This window comes from Dama dama, chromosome 6, assembly GCF_033118175.1.
Source record: "Dama dama isolate Ldn47 chromosome 6, ASM3311817v1, whole genome shotgun sequence".
Classification (NCBI taxonomy): Eukaryota; Metazoa; Chordata; class Mammalia; order Artiodactyla; family Cervidae; genus Dama; species Dama dama.
The window spans coordinates 31,822,501-31,837,408 of record NC_083686.1 but is presented as its reverse complement, the minus strand read 5'-3'; the positions used below and the strand labels follow the sequence as shown (position 1 = coordinate 31,837,408).

The 14,908-nt window shown below is 37.7% G+C and overlaps 1 protein-coding gene across 2 annotated transcripts in view; it reads right to left on the bottom strand.

The window, feature by feature from the left end:
* Positions 1–744: 744 nt before the first annotated feature.
* The window catches only part of LOC133058542 (UDP-glucuronosyltransferase 2B4-like), a 28,289-nt gene continuing 14,125 nt past the window's right edge, over positions 745–14,908 (bottom strand). For both annotated transcript variants that reach the window (XM_061145251.1, XM_061145252.1), the window contains exons 4-6: positions 14,321–14,408; positions 13,239–13,458; positions 745–1,024 (exon numbers count right to left, since the gene is read on the bottom strand). In XM_061145251.1, coding sequence (XP_061001234.1) covers positions 745–1,024; positions 13,239–13,458; positions 14,321–14,408 — 588 coding nt within the window. The remainder of the gene's footprint in view (positions 1,025–13,238; positions 13,459–14,320; positions 14,409–14,908) is intronic.

The following is a 14,908-nucleotide window of genomic DNA, read 5'->3' as shown; positions in this document are numbered from 1 at the left end:
ATAGGTGAATAAGAGGTGGATGACAAAAAGAGAATTAGGTCATGAAATTAAAGATTTTTGCAAATATCTCAATTTTATAAAAGGAGGCAAGTAGCAGTTGCTATATTTCTAATTCCACAAACTCTCCAAAGGCAAATGAGTTTAACTGGATGAAGGCAAGTGTCTTGCCATGGCTTTAGGTAAAAAGTGATGTTGACGCTGGATGCATAATAAAAACGAAGAACTATTAGTGGTCTCACAAATAAAATTAAAGGGTGAATTTTTCAAAAGAATTCCCATTATTGAACAATTTCTATAACAAGGAAAAGCTATAAAATTCTATACAAAAATGAAGGTAAAATTCTGAATATCTACACAGTAATATGGATACTATGAATAGACTTTTATTGTTCTTGTTTCTATACCCAACATGTGAAAAACTGTTAAATTCAATCATATCTTTTTAGTACAACTTTTGCATTAAAATAATAAATTTCAATACATACCCACATTGTTTTATGGAGGAGTCCTATTTATGAGGCAGAGCTGCTAGAACACCAGTACCCAAACTTTTAGGCCCCAGGAACCAGTTTCGTGGAAGACAATATTTCCATGGACTCGGGTAGGAAGCAATGGTTTTGGGACGATTCAAGCATATTGCATTTATTGCTCACTTTATCTCTATTACTGCATCAGCTCGACCTCAGATCATCAGGTATTAGATCTCAGAGGTTGGGGACACCTGTGCTGAGGTCTCAGATACAGTTAGTCTCTTTTCCCCTTCTTTCCTCTCTTAGTGAACTTCCAGCAACAAAACAGAAAACATTTTGTGATGACAAACATGGCAGTTGCCACACAGGCCAGCAGGAACCCGATGACATCCAGAGAGTGGTACTGGAACCAGGTGAGGTTATGGATAGCTGGCCTCAAGTGTTTGGCTCCTCTGTGGCGCATGACAAACTCGATCCAGAAGACTGCTCTGTCCAAGGGCTTCATCGGCTGATCATGTTGAATGGCTGATAATCTCATCACATTCTCTTTGTAGCTGAAGGAAAATCAAAGAGTGATCATTTATGGAATGAGCTATAATAGGCAAATATGTGAAATTTTCTTGCAGATGGTTACAACGAGTGCAACACAGAGTGGAAGAAAAATAGATAATTTTCTCTTAGGTGATTATTGAGATATTATCTTAAGGGCTAGGATTTTTTAAATGCATAGCATTTCAAGCTACAAAGAAAAGAAAGAAAATGGGAGAGAACAAGATTGTACATTCTTAAGAATGAAATGAGCCGTCCCAAAGGGAAATAAAAGAAAAGAAATTCGTAATGTGTTTGTCCAAAATTTGAATTGTCTCATAAAGAATTGTTAATAGACCTGGTAGATGTATTTCAAAATGTTATAATCCAGATATAGCAGGTAAATCAGTGATGAGGTTTGGGGACATGTCCAGACAGGGCTGATCTTACATTAGTGAAGTGGTGGTTGAAAGTGTGGAAGTAGATTGACAGTTTGATTCCTGACTTTTACCTTGTTGGCTGCTTTTTTATTCTTTCTGTTCCTCAGATTAAAAAAAAAAATTTATTAACGGTTTAAAATTTTTTTATTTTTTAAACTTTTAATTTTGCTTCGGAGTGCTCAATCATGATAGAACCTGTTTCTCAGTTTTTCATTGTTATATAAAATGGCTAGGAATAGTACCTTATCTAATTATTTTGAGAATATTTTACTGATTCTTAGAGGCATTCCTAGCATGCAGTAGACACTCAGTAAATATTTACTAGTATTGTTGTTCTGGTTTTTGTTCTATAAATTCTGGAGAAGCTTCAACATTTCACTCTCAGGCATTGCAGACACACTTGTTTCTACTGTTGAAATGCTGGCAGACTAATAGACAAGAAAGAAGAATAAAGAGCTATAGCTCATGAACTTTAAATCACAAAGTGTTATTACATGACAATGTAGTAATAACAATGGAAGTAACTTTTCTCCCTTTTCTGTCAAAAACACAGGAGGAGAACTGGGTTTTTGAGAAGACTACAGTAATCCTGGAAATATATTTTTAATACAATAGGAATAGACTACAATGAAGAAGTTACTTAATATGTGTAAAGTAACACTGTTTTACTGAGTACAACATGCAGCATATCATGAACATTCAGTATATCTTCATTTTTAACACCAACATTACATTATTAAAAATTTAAAAGACATACAAATATACCAGAGATATGTACATTTACATAAAAACAGCAGATGAAAGATTTTTTTTCTTTTAAAAAAAGAGAAAAAAGGAGGAGCTAAGATGGCGGAGGAATAGGACGGGGAGACCACTTTCTCCCCTACAAATTCTTCGAAAGAACATTTGAATGCTGAGCAAACTCCTCAAAACAACTTCTGATCGCTAGCAGAGGACATCATGTGCCCAGAAAAGCAGCCCATTGTCTTTGAAAGGAGGTAGGACAAAATAGAAAACATAAAAAGAGAGACAAAAGAGCTAGGGATGGAGCCCCGTCCCGGGAAGGGAGTCGTAATAGAGGAAGTTTCCAAACACCAGGAAACCCTCTCACTGGCGGGTCTGGGGGAAGTTTTTGAATCTTGGAGGACAACCTAACTAGGAAGAAAAATAAATAAAACCCACAGATTTCATGCCTAAAAGCAACTCCTAGGAGAAAAGTACCCCAGATGCTCGCATCTGCCACCAGCAAGTGGGGGCTGAACAGAGAGGAGCGGGCGGCATTGCTTAGGGTAAGGACCGGGCCTGAGTGCCCTGAGGGCAATTGGAGGGAGCTAACGTGAGATAGCAACTTAAACTATGGGATAGCAAGAGAGAGAGAGAAAATTAACCGGTGGAAAGCGCTAACCGAACACACTGCTGGCCTGTTCACAGAACAAAGGAAAGACTGAGGAATTTCAGAGAAAGCTAGCCGGTGGCGGACTGGCCCATCCCCCGCCGGAGGTAGGAGGCAGAGGGGAGGGGAAAGGGGCAAACTCGGCCCCAGAGACGGCATCCCCTACCAAACTGCAAAGAGGCTTCCAATTTCTAACCAAAGACTTCCTGAGATTCTGGATGGTTGACATCCAGTGGGAGGGTCTCAGCTAGAGGCCAGCTCCCCAGAACAGACACAAGGCGCACCGGAGCGGTGTGCGCGAAACCTAGGCTGGGACCTCGGAGGGGAGAAGGCGCACCGCGCCCAGGGAGAGTGCACTCATCAAGCTCCTGGCTGCTTGAGCTGCTCGGGTGGGGAAGGCACAAAATGCAGACCCAACTGAGTCTGCGCTTTTGTGGAGAACCTGAAAACTGGAACCGCAGGCAACTCAGGGCCCGCTCCCTATAGAGCAGCCTGGAGCCTGAGTAGTGTAGACGGGGAAAGCACACGCGCCGTGAGTGGAGAAACCCAGTGTGGCCAGAACACTGAGAGTGCTCCCCACACACGCCAGTGACATTTGTCTGCAGTACCCCTCCCTCCCCAAAGCACGACTGAACAAGCGAACCTAAACAAGAGACCACTTCCACCCGCTTGTGTTAAAGCAGAAATTAGACACTGAAGAGACCTGTAAACAGAAGCCAAATAAACAAAGGGAACTGCTTCAGAAGCGACAGGTGCAATAGGTTAAAATCCCTGTAGTTAACACCAACTACACCGGAAGGGCCCTATAGATATTGAGAAGTGTAAGCTGGAACAAGGAGCTATCTGAAACTGAACCAAACTCACACTGCCCACAACAGCTCCAGAGAAATTCCTAGATATATTTTAACTATTTTTTTAATTAAAATTTTTTTTTCTCTTTTTCTTAATTTTTTTCTCTTTTATTTTCTTTTAAAGTCTGCTATTACTCCTCTATTACTCCTTAATTTTCATTTTCTTTTATTTTCTTTTAAAGTCTGCTATTACTCCTCTATTACTCCTTAATTTTCATTTTCATTTCACTATAACCTTGCAAAAAACAAAAATACCTTATTTTTAAAGTGAACTTCATATATATTTCTTAAATTTTTTGTGTTTTTGTTTTTAATATTGTAATTTTAAGAGCCTAACCTCTACTCTAGACTTTTAATATTTGCTTTTCAGTATTTGATATAAATTTTGGACATTTAAGAATCAAATATTCAGTACCCATTTTTACTCAGGAGTGTGATGATTACTCTTTTCCCCTTTTGACTCTCCTTTTTCTCTCCCAGATCACCTCTATTTCCTCCCTCCCCCTTCTCTCCTAAATCTAATTCTGTGAATCTCTGTGGGTGTTCTGGGCTGCAGAGAACACTTAGGGAACAGAGCACTGCATAGATCTGTCTCTCTCCTCTTGAGTCCCCCCTTTTCTCCTCCTGCTCATCTCTATCTCCCTCCTCCCTCTCATCTTCTTCATGTAACTCTGTGAACCTCTCTGGGTGTCCCTCACTGTGGAGAATCTTTTCACCATTAACCTAGAAGTTTTATTATCAGTGCTGTATAGTTGGAGAAGTCTTGAGGCTACTGGAAGAATAAGACTGAAATCCAGAGGCAGGAGACTTAAGCCCAAAATCTGAGAACACCAGAAAACTCCTGACTACAGGGAACATTAAGTAATAAGAGATCATCTCAAAGCCTCCACATCTACACTGAAAACAACCACCACCCAAAAGCCAATAAGTTCCAGAGGAAGACATACCATGCAAATTCTCCAGCAACGCAGGAACATAGCACTGAGCGTCAACATAGAGGCTGCCCAAAGTCACACCAAACACATAGACCCATCTCAAAACTCACTACTGGACACTCCATTGCACTCCAGAGAGAAATCCAGTTCCATGCACCAGAACACTGATGCAAGCTTCCCTAACCAGGAAACCTTGACAAGCCCGATTGCCCAAACCCACCCACTGGGAGAAACCTCCACATTAAAAAGGAACCACAGACCACCAGAATACAGAAAGGCCACTTCAAACACAGCAATCTAAACAAGATGAAAAGGCAGAGAAATACCCAGCAGGTAAAGGAACATGAAAAATGCCCACCAAGCCAAACAAAATAGGAGAAGATAGGGAATCTACCTGAAAACGAATTTAGAATAATGATAATAAAAAATAATCCAAAATCTTGAAAACAAAATGGAGTTACAGATAAATATCCTGGAGACAAGGATTGAGACAATGCAAGAAGTGTTTAACAAGGACCTAGAAGAAATAAAAAAAAGTCAATTAAAAATGAATAATGCAATAAGTCAGATCAAAACACTTTGAGGGAACTAACAGTAGAATAATGGAGGCAGAAGACAGGATAAGTGAGGTAGAAGATAAAATGGTGGAAATAAATGAAGGAGAGATGAAAAAAGAAAAAAAAAATCAAAAGAAATGAGGACAACCTCAGGGACCTCTGGGACAATGTGAAACGCCCTGACATTCGAATCATAGGAGTCCCAGAAGAACAAGACAGAAAGAAAGCCCATGAGAAAATACTTGAGGAGATAATAGCTGAAAACGTCCCTAAAATGGAGAAGGAAATAGTTACACAAGTCCAAGAAACCCAGAGAGTCCCAAACAGGATAAACCCAAGGCACAAAACATCCCAAGACACAAATTAATCAAATTAACAAAGATCAAACACAAAGAACAAATATTAAAAGCAGCAAGGGAGAAACAACAAATAACACACAAAGGGATTTCCAGAAGGATAACAGCTGATCTAACAATAGAAACTCTTCAGGCCAGAAGGGAATGGCAGGACATACTTAAAGTAATGAAAGAGAATAATCAACAACCCAGATTACTGTACCCAGCAAGGATCTCATTCAGATATGAAGAATTCAAAAGCTTTACAGACAAGCAAAAGCTGAGAGAATTCAGCACCACAAAACCAGCTCTTCAACAAATGCTAAAGGATATGCTCTAGACGGAAACAAGAAAGGTGGTAGAAACGTGAACCCAAAACAAAAAAACCAAATGGCAACGGGACCATACCTATCAAAATTACCTTAAAATTTCTGGCTTACATCACTCTGTATAATGGGCTCCAGTTTCATCCATCTCATTAGAACTGATTCAAGTAAGCCAGAAAGATAAAGACCAATAGAGTATACTAACACATATATATGGAATTTAGAAAGATGGTAACAATAACCCTATATGCAAAACAGAAAAAGAGACACAGATGCACAGAACAGACTTTGGGACTCTGTGGGAGAAGGCGAGGGTGGGATGTTTTGAGAGAACAGCATCGAAACATGTATATTATTTAGGGTGAAACAGATCACCAGCCCAGGTTGGACGGATGAGACAAGTGCTCAGGCCTGGTGCACTGGGAAGACCCAGAGGGATTGGGTGGAGAGGGAGGTGGGAGGGGGGATTGGGATGGGAAATACATGTAAATCCATGGCTGATTCATGTCAATGTATGACAAAAACCACTACAATATTGTAAAGTAATTAGCCTCCAACTAATAAAAATATATGGAAAAAAAATTAATTACCTTAAATGTAAATGGGTTGAATGGCCCAACCAAAAGACAAAGACTGGCTGAATGGATACAAAAACAAGACCCCTATATATGTTGTCTACAAGAAACCCACCTCAAAACAAGGGACACATACAGACCAAAAGTGAAGGGCTGGAAAAAAATATTTCACACAAATGGAGACCAAAAGAAAGCAGGAGTCGCAATACTCATATCAGATAAAATAGACTTTAAAATAAACGCTGTGTAAAGAGACAAAGAAGGACACTACATAATGATCAAGGGATCAATCCAAGAAGAAGAGATAACAATTATAAATATATATGCACCCAACATAGGAGCACTGCAATATGTAAGGCAAATGCTAACGAGTATGAAAGGGGAAATTAACAATAACACAATAATAGTGGGAGACTTTAATACCCCACTCACACCTATGGACAGATCAACTAAACAGAATATTAACAAGGAAACACAAACTTTAAATGACACAATGGACCAGCTAGACCCATTTGATATCTATAGGACATTTCACCACAAAACAATCAACTTCACCTTTTTCTCAAGTGCACATGGAACCTTCTTCAGAATAGATCACATCCTGGGTCATAAATCTAGCCTTGGTAAATTCAAAAAAATTGAAATCATTCCAGTCATCTTTTCTGACCACAATGCAGTAAGATTAGATCTCAATTACAGGGAAAAAAAAAACTATTAAAAATTCAAACATATGGAGGCTAAATAACACGCTTCTGAACAACCAACAAATCATAGAAGAAATAAAAAAAGAAATAAAAATATGCATAGAAACGAATGAAAATGAAAACAAAACAACCCCAAACCTATGGGACACTGTAAAAACAGTGCTAAGGGGAAGGTTCATAGCAATACAGGCTTACCTCAAGAAACAAGAAAAAAGTCAAATAAATAACCTAACTCTACACCTAAAGCAACTAGAGAAGGAAGAAATGAAGAACCCCAGGGTTAGTAGAAGGAAAGAAATCTTAAAAATTAGGGCAGAAATAAATGCAAAAGAAACTAAAGAGACCATAGCAAAAATCAACAAAGCTACAAGCTGGTTTTTTGAAAAGATAAACAAAATTGACAAACCATTAGCAAGACTCGTTAAGATACAAAGGGAGAAGAACCAAATTAACAAAATTAGAAATGAAAATGGAGAGATCACAACAGACAACACTGAAATACAAAGGATCATAAGAGAGTACTACCAGCAGCTCTATGCCAATAAAATGGACAAATTGGAAGAAATGGACAAATTCTTGGAAAATATAACTTTCCAAAACTGAACCAGGAAGAAATAGAAGACCTTAACAGTCCCATCACAAGCAAGGAAATCGAAACTGCAATTAGAAATCTTCCAGGAAACAAAAGCCCAGGACCAGATGGCTTCACAGCTGAATTCTACCAAAAATTTAGAGAAGAGTTAACACCTATCTTACTCAAACTCTTCCAGAAAATTGCAGAAGAAGGTAAACTTCCAACTCATTCTATGAGGCCACCGTCACCCTAATTCCAAAACCAGAAATAGATACCACAAAAAAAGAAGAAAACCACAGGCCAATATCACTAATTAACATAGATGCAAAGATCCTTAACAAAATTCTAGCAGACAAAATCCAATAACATATTAAAAAGATCATATATCATGACCAAGTGGGCTTTATCCCAGGAATGCAAGGATTCTTTAATATCTGCAAATCAATCAATGTAATACACCACATTAACAAATTGAAAGATAAAAACCATATGGCTATCTCAATAGATGCAGACAAAGTCTTTGACAAAATTCAACATCCATTTATGATAAAAACTCTCCAGAAAGCAGGCATAGAAGGAACATACCTCAACATAAAAAAGCTGTATATGACAAACCCACAGCAAACATGATCCTCAATGGTGAAAAATTGAAAGCATTTTCCCTAAAATCAGGAATAAGACAAGGGTGTCCACTCTCACCACTATTACTCAATATAGTTTTGGAAGTTTTGGCCATAGCAATCAGAGCAGAAAAAGAAATAAAAGGAATCCAGATAGGAAAAGAAGAAGTGAAACTCTCGCTGTTTGCAGATGACATGATCCTCTACATAGAAAACCCTAAAGACTCTACCAGAAAATTACTAGAGCTAATCAATGAATATAGTAAAGTTGCAGGATATAAAATTAACACACAGAAATCCTTTGCATCCCTATATACTAACAATGAGAAAACAGAAAGAGAAATTAAGGAAACAATACCATTCACCAATGCAACAAAAAGAATAAAATACTTAGAAGTATATCTACCTAAAGAAACAAAAGAGCTTTATAGAAAACTATAAAACACTGATGAAAGCAATCAAGAGGACACAAATAGATGGAGAAATATACTGTGTTCATGGATTGAAAGAATCAATATTGTCAAAATGAGTATACTACCCAAGCAATCTATAGATTCAGTGCAATCCTTATCAAGCTACCAACGATATTCTTCACAGAACTAGAACAAATAATTTAACAATTTGTATGGAAATACAAAAAACCTTGAATAACCAAAGCAATCTTGAGAAAGAAGAATGGAACTGTAGGAATCAACCTGCCTGACTTCAGGTTCTACTACAAAGCCACAGTCATCAAGACAGCATGGTACTGTCACAAAGACAGAAATATAGATCAATGGATAAAAATAGAAAGCCCAGAGATAAATCCACATACCGATGAACACCTTATCTTTGACAAAGGAGGCAAGGATATACAATGGAAAAAAGACAATCTCTTTAACAAGTGGTGCTGGGAAAACTGGTCAACCACTTGTAAAAGAATGAAACTAGAACACTTTCAAGTATGACATACAAAAATAAACTCAAAATGGATTAAAGATCTAAATGTAAGACCAGAAACTATCAAACTCCTAGAGGAGAACATAGGCAAAACACTCTCCGACATAAATCACAGCAGGATCCTCTATGACCCACCTCCAAGAATATTGGAAATAAAAGAAAAAATAAACAAATGGGACCTAATGAAACTTTAAAGCTTTTGCACAACAAAGGAAACTATATGCAAGGTGAAAAGACAACCTTCAGAATGGGACAAAATAATAGCAAATGAAACAACAGGCAAAGGATTAATCTCAAAATTATACAAGCAACTCCTGCATCTCAATTCCAGAAAAATAAATGACCCAATTAAAAAAATGGGCCAAAGATCTAAACAGACATTTCTCCAAAGAAGACCTACAGATGGCTAACAAACACATGAAAAGATGCTCAACATTACTCATTATCAGAGAAATGCAAATCAAATCCTCAATGAGATACCATTACACGACAATCAGAATGGTTGCTATCCCAAAGTCTACAAGCAATAAATGCTGGAGAGGGTGTGGAGAAAAGGGAACCCTCTTACACTGTTGGTGGGAATGCAAACTAGTACAGCCACCATGGAGAACAGTGTGGAGATTCCTTAAAAAACTGGAAATAGAACTGCCATATGACCCAGCAATCCCACTTCTGGGCATACACACTGAGGAAACCAGAACTGAAAGAGACACGTGTACCCCAATGTTCATCACAGCTCTGTTTATAATAGCCAGGACATGGAAGCACCCTAGATGACCATCAGCAGATGAATGGATAAGAAAGCTATGGTACATATACACGATGGAATATTACTCAGCCACTTAAATGAATACATTTGAATCAGTACTAAGGAGGTGGATAAAACTGGAGCCCATTATACAGAGTGAAGTAAGCCAGAAAGACAAACACTGAAACAGTACACTAATGCATATATATAGAATTTAGAAAGATGGTAACGATAACCCGATATGCAAGACAGAAAAAGAGATACAGATGTATAGAACAGACTTTTGAACTCTATGGGTGAAGGCGAGGGTGGGATGATCTGAGAGAACAGCATCGAAACATGTATATTATCAAGTGTGAAACAGATCGCCAGTCCAGGTAGGATGCATGAGACAAGTGCTCGGGCTGGTTCACTGGGATGACCCAGAGAGATGGGATGGGGATGGAGGTGAGAGGGGGGGTTCAGGATGGGGAACACATGTAAATCCATGGCTGATTCATGTCAATGTATGGCAAAAACCACTACAATATTGTAAAGTAATTAGCCTCCAACTAATAAAAAAAACTGGGAAAAAATAAAATAAGGAAATTTAAAAAAAAAAAAAAGAAAGAAAAAAAGTGCTTTTTATGCTGGTCACTTAGGACAATAGCTGTGCTAAGATTAAATTTAAATAACACTGCTTATGAAACACAAAATGCATTTTGCTGCCATTACTGACACATTCTCAATACGTTTTCTTTACAAAGTCATTATGATTAAAAAAAAAGGGGGGAATATACACATCATATTTGTGATATTAATATAATTGTGTGATTGAAATTTATGTATATCCTGAAGTGATTTGGAAATCAAATATTTCTGTTTTCAGAAAATGTGGCTTTGAAATAAGGATATCCCAACATAACTATCTATTCCAAATAAGACAAAAACAAGCACAAGTAAAAGAACTCTAAATAAACTTAAATTAATAGGCTGTATCTACATAGTTGTAATTGAGTAAAAAGAAAATTCTAGTTGTTTACCATTTATCAATGATGGGATCAAAATATTATTACAGACTAGCTGATAGCGGAGAAGGCAATGGCAACCCACTCCAGGACTCTTGCCTGGAAAATCCCATGGATGGAGGAGCCTGGTAGGCTGCAGTCCATGGGGTTGTGAAGAGTTGGACACGACTGAGCAACCTTACTTTCACTTTTCACTTTCATGCATAGGAGAAGGAAATGGCAACCCACTCCAGTGTCCCTGCCTGGAGACTCCCAGGGACGGCGGAACCTGGTGGGCTGCCGTCTATGGGATTACACAGAGTCGGACACGACTGAAGTGACTTAGCAGCAGCAGCAGCAGATACAGAGAACAATCTATTGGTTAACAGATCTGGGGGAGTAGAAACACACAGGTGGGGGAGTAGGAGGCAAAATTATTGGGAATGATATAAGCTCAAGGAGGTGTTGTACCACACTGGAAATTTAACCACTATTTGATAATTACTTTAAATGGAAAATAATCTTTAAAAATTGTGTAGCATTTTAAAAAAAGGAATATCCCAAATATGGGCTTCCCTGGTGGCTCAGATGTAAAGAATCTGCCTGCAATGCAGAGACCTGGTTTGATACCTCGGTCAGTAATATCCTCTGGAGAAGGGAATGGCTGCCTACTCCCATGTTCTTGCCTGGAAAATTCCACGGACTGAGGAGTCTGGTGGGATACAGTCCATGGGGTCCCAAGGAGTCGAACACAACTGAGAAACCAACACTTCCACTTTTTCACGTCAACATACTCCTCCCAAGTCAATTATGTTTAGATTTTATAATTCTTCCAAACAAGACAAAATGACCACAGTAAAAAACCCCAAGAATATACCCACCTTTATAAATAGAATATATATAATTGAAACTGGGTAATTAGAAAGTTATAGCTGTTTATCCTTTATCAGAGATGGAGTCAAAATATTAGCATAGAAAACTTGGAAAATATTAAATGTAATCAGAATTTGAAATAGATTATGTCATGGTGGTTTACTGAAAATAAACCATATTTTAAGAGTTTAAAACCTTTGAGAAGTTCACATGCTGAAAGAGAGTTGAGTGGGCAGATGAGGATCCACAGCATTCATGGTTCTGAGAGGGTAACAGGCAGGAAGGCCAAGGGTCTCCAAAGGGAGGAAATAGGCTGCAAGTGTTAGACATTTTTATCTCTCTTAAGAGAGAGCGGCAGGAGGAACAAACCAGCGATATTTTTTTTTTTTTCTTCTCTATACAAATTTAAAAGGAGGTTTCTCTTAAAATGCTGTGTTGCCATGACACCTGGTTTCACCTGAAGCTAACTATTCTCAAACCTTGAGTTAACCAATACATTTTTTTCTTATTGAAATGTTTGTCTTAAGATATGTTAATTTACCCCAGACTCTGTAAGTTCCGCCAAATGGCCCAACCTACTTACTCAGATATTGTTCCCCTAATCCATGTAAATGAAACAATTTGTTTGGGAATCTGCCCTTCTACAAGATTCAAGCCAACCATTTTATGGCCGGGGATGAATTACCTGGTGCCATTCTAAATTTTAAGATATTTCTTTCTTTTTATTAACAGACTGTGGGTGACTATATAACTTACAGCTAAAGACTAGGAGGGGGATACTCTTTCTGCCCCCTTCTGATGCCTATATCAGAAGCTTTCTCTATCTCCTTTATACTTTAATAAAACTTTATTACACAAAAGCTCTGAGCGATCCAGCCTGGTCTCTGGCCCTGGATTGAATTCGTCTCCTCCGGAGGCCAAGAATCCCGCGTCTTATCATTCAGCAACAACCTTTCAGTTCCCTACAGTAACTGTTCTCAGTGCTTCTTAATCCTTCTATTACCATTTCAGTGGTTCTTCACATTCTAATGATTAAGTTTTCAAAATTTCTCAACTATCTTTAAACCACTGAAAAAACTTTTCCATAAAACCATGAAAAAATCTTAATATGACACTCACAACCCATTATTATTGTCTGTTTTCAAAGCATTGAGCAAATCTGACACCTCATTGTGCTTATGTTAAGACTCATGGCTGCCTCCCCGATCTTCAGATGAGAACTTCTCTAGAAGGATTAGCTGGTAAAAAAAAAAAAAAAAAAAAAAAAGAACAAAACAACAACAACAACAAAAAACATATATATATATATATATATATATATATATATATATATATATATATATATATATATACTGAGCCGAACTGAACTGATATATGTACTCACGAAGGATTATTAATGACTTCCTTCAATGCGTTGAGCAAATCTCTTGATGACATTGTTTCCAAGTCCAACCTGACAGCTGTTCCCTTGGTTTTCATTCGAGCGATGTTATCAGCTTGATCAGCAAACAAAGGAGTGCCCACCATAGGGATCCCGTGATAGATGGCCTCATAAACGCCATTGCTTCCACCATGAGTTATAAAGGCTTTGGTTTTTGGATGGCCTAGGATTGAGTCGATTTCAGTAAAATTATTAACTATAACTCAGAATAAAATGAGAAATGAGTATTATGAGGCACTGGAAGAAACAGTATCTTTAAGATAACAGATTATTACGCATATGAAAGTGCTTTTAATTTGCTTTCAGAACTCAGAGAAGAAATGGCTATGTCTGCTGAAGGGGTAAATGAAGACTTTGTGAAAGAAGCACTGAGTCACTTGAACATTACAAATGAATCCAGGATTGGCAGGTGAACAACTTGAAAGAACATTCTGGGTAAAAGAAACCACATGTGCAAACAAGGAGGAAGGCATGTCGGAATTTATTCTCCTAAAGATATAGTGAAGTCATTTAGTTTGATAGGAATGGTGTCAGGGGAAAAGAAGGATAATGCTAGTGGCACTGGAACCAGAGGAAGGGAAAGCTAAATTTTATCTTGAAGTGTGTTATTGACTCACAGAAATGATTGTGAATTATTTCTTACAGAAAATTGAGAGTCACTGGTAATGGCAGGAGAGTTCTTATTTTTAGTAGCTTTTAACATACTTCTACAGAATGGAAAAGATAAGTATAAGGAAAGAATTCAGAGACAGAACAACAATCCAGGAAGTTACTGAAAAGTTCACTGTGAGAAGCAATTACAGCTAAAGTAAAGATTCTGGCTGTAAGGGATGTGACTACGTAGAATAAAATGACAACTTTTATATATTCTCCTTTTTTACCATAGCAAAGAAAATTATAAAAATTAGTAAAGTTTTCTTTTTCACTGTTTGAATAATTGCTTTGTAAGTGTGTTTCCTGTTGAAGCATTCTCACTCTGCTCTGCTGTTACTCATGTTTTCATTATTTGTTCTAACAAGTCTCACCAAGAAGGTCATTCTGGGGAAGCCATTTATACAACCGGGTGTTGGGTCCTAAGGTATCTGGTTTTTTGCCATCATATCTCCATAGAACCTGTTAAAGGTAAACGTAATAACTTATTCTATGAGTTGAACTTCAAAGTTGTACTAATAATTTCTAAATTGAATCAAATACATAGAATTAAATGTCCTCCACATGACATGTAAGATATGAAGACATATTAAGTAATGGTAACTATTAATACAAAGACATAAATAGGAATACCTATGTTTGATGTGTTAATTATGTACACATGATGGCACAGACAAGTGAGATTTTCAATGAACAACTCAAATATTTAAAAAACTGTTTTGTTGTTGCTTTTCAGTCAGTAAGTTGTGTCCAACTCCTTGCACTGCATGGACTGCAGCATGCTAGGCTTCCCTGTCCTTCACTATCTCCCAGAATTTTCTCATATTCATATCCATTGATTTGGTGTTGCTATCTAACCAACTCATCCTCTGTCACTCCCTTCTCCTCCTGCCCTTAATCTTTCTCAGCATCAGGATCTTTTTCAATGAGTCATCTCTTTGCATCAGGTGGCCAAGGTATTG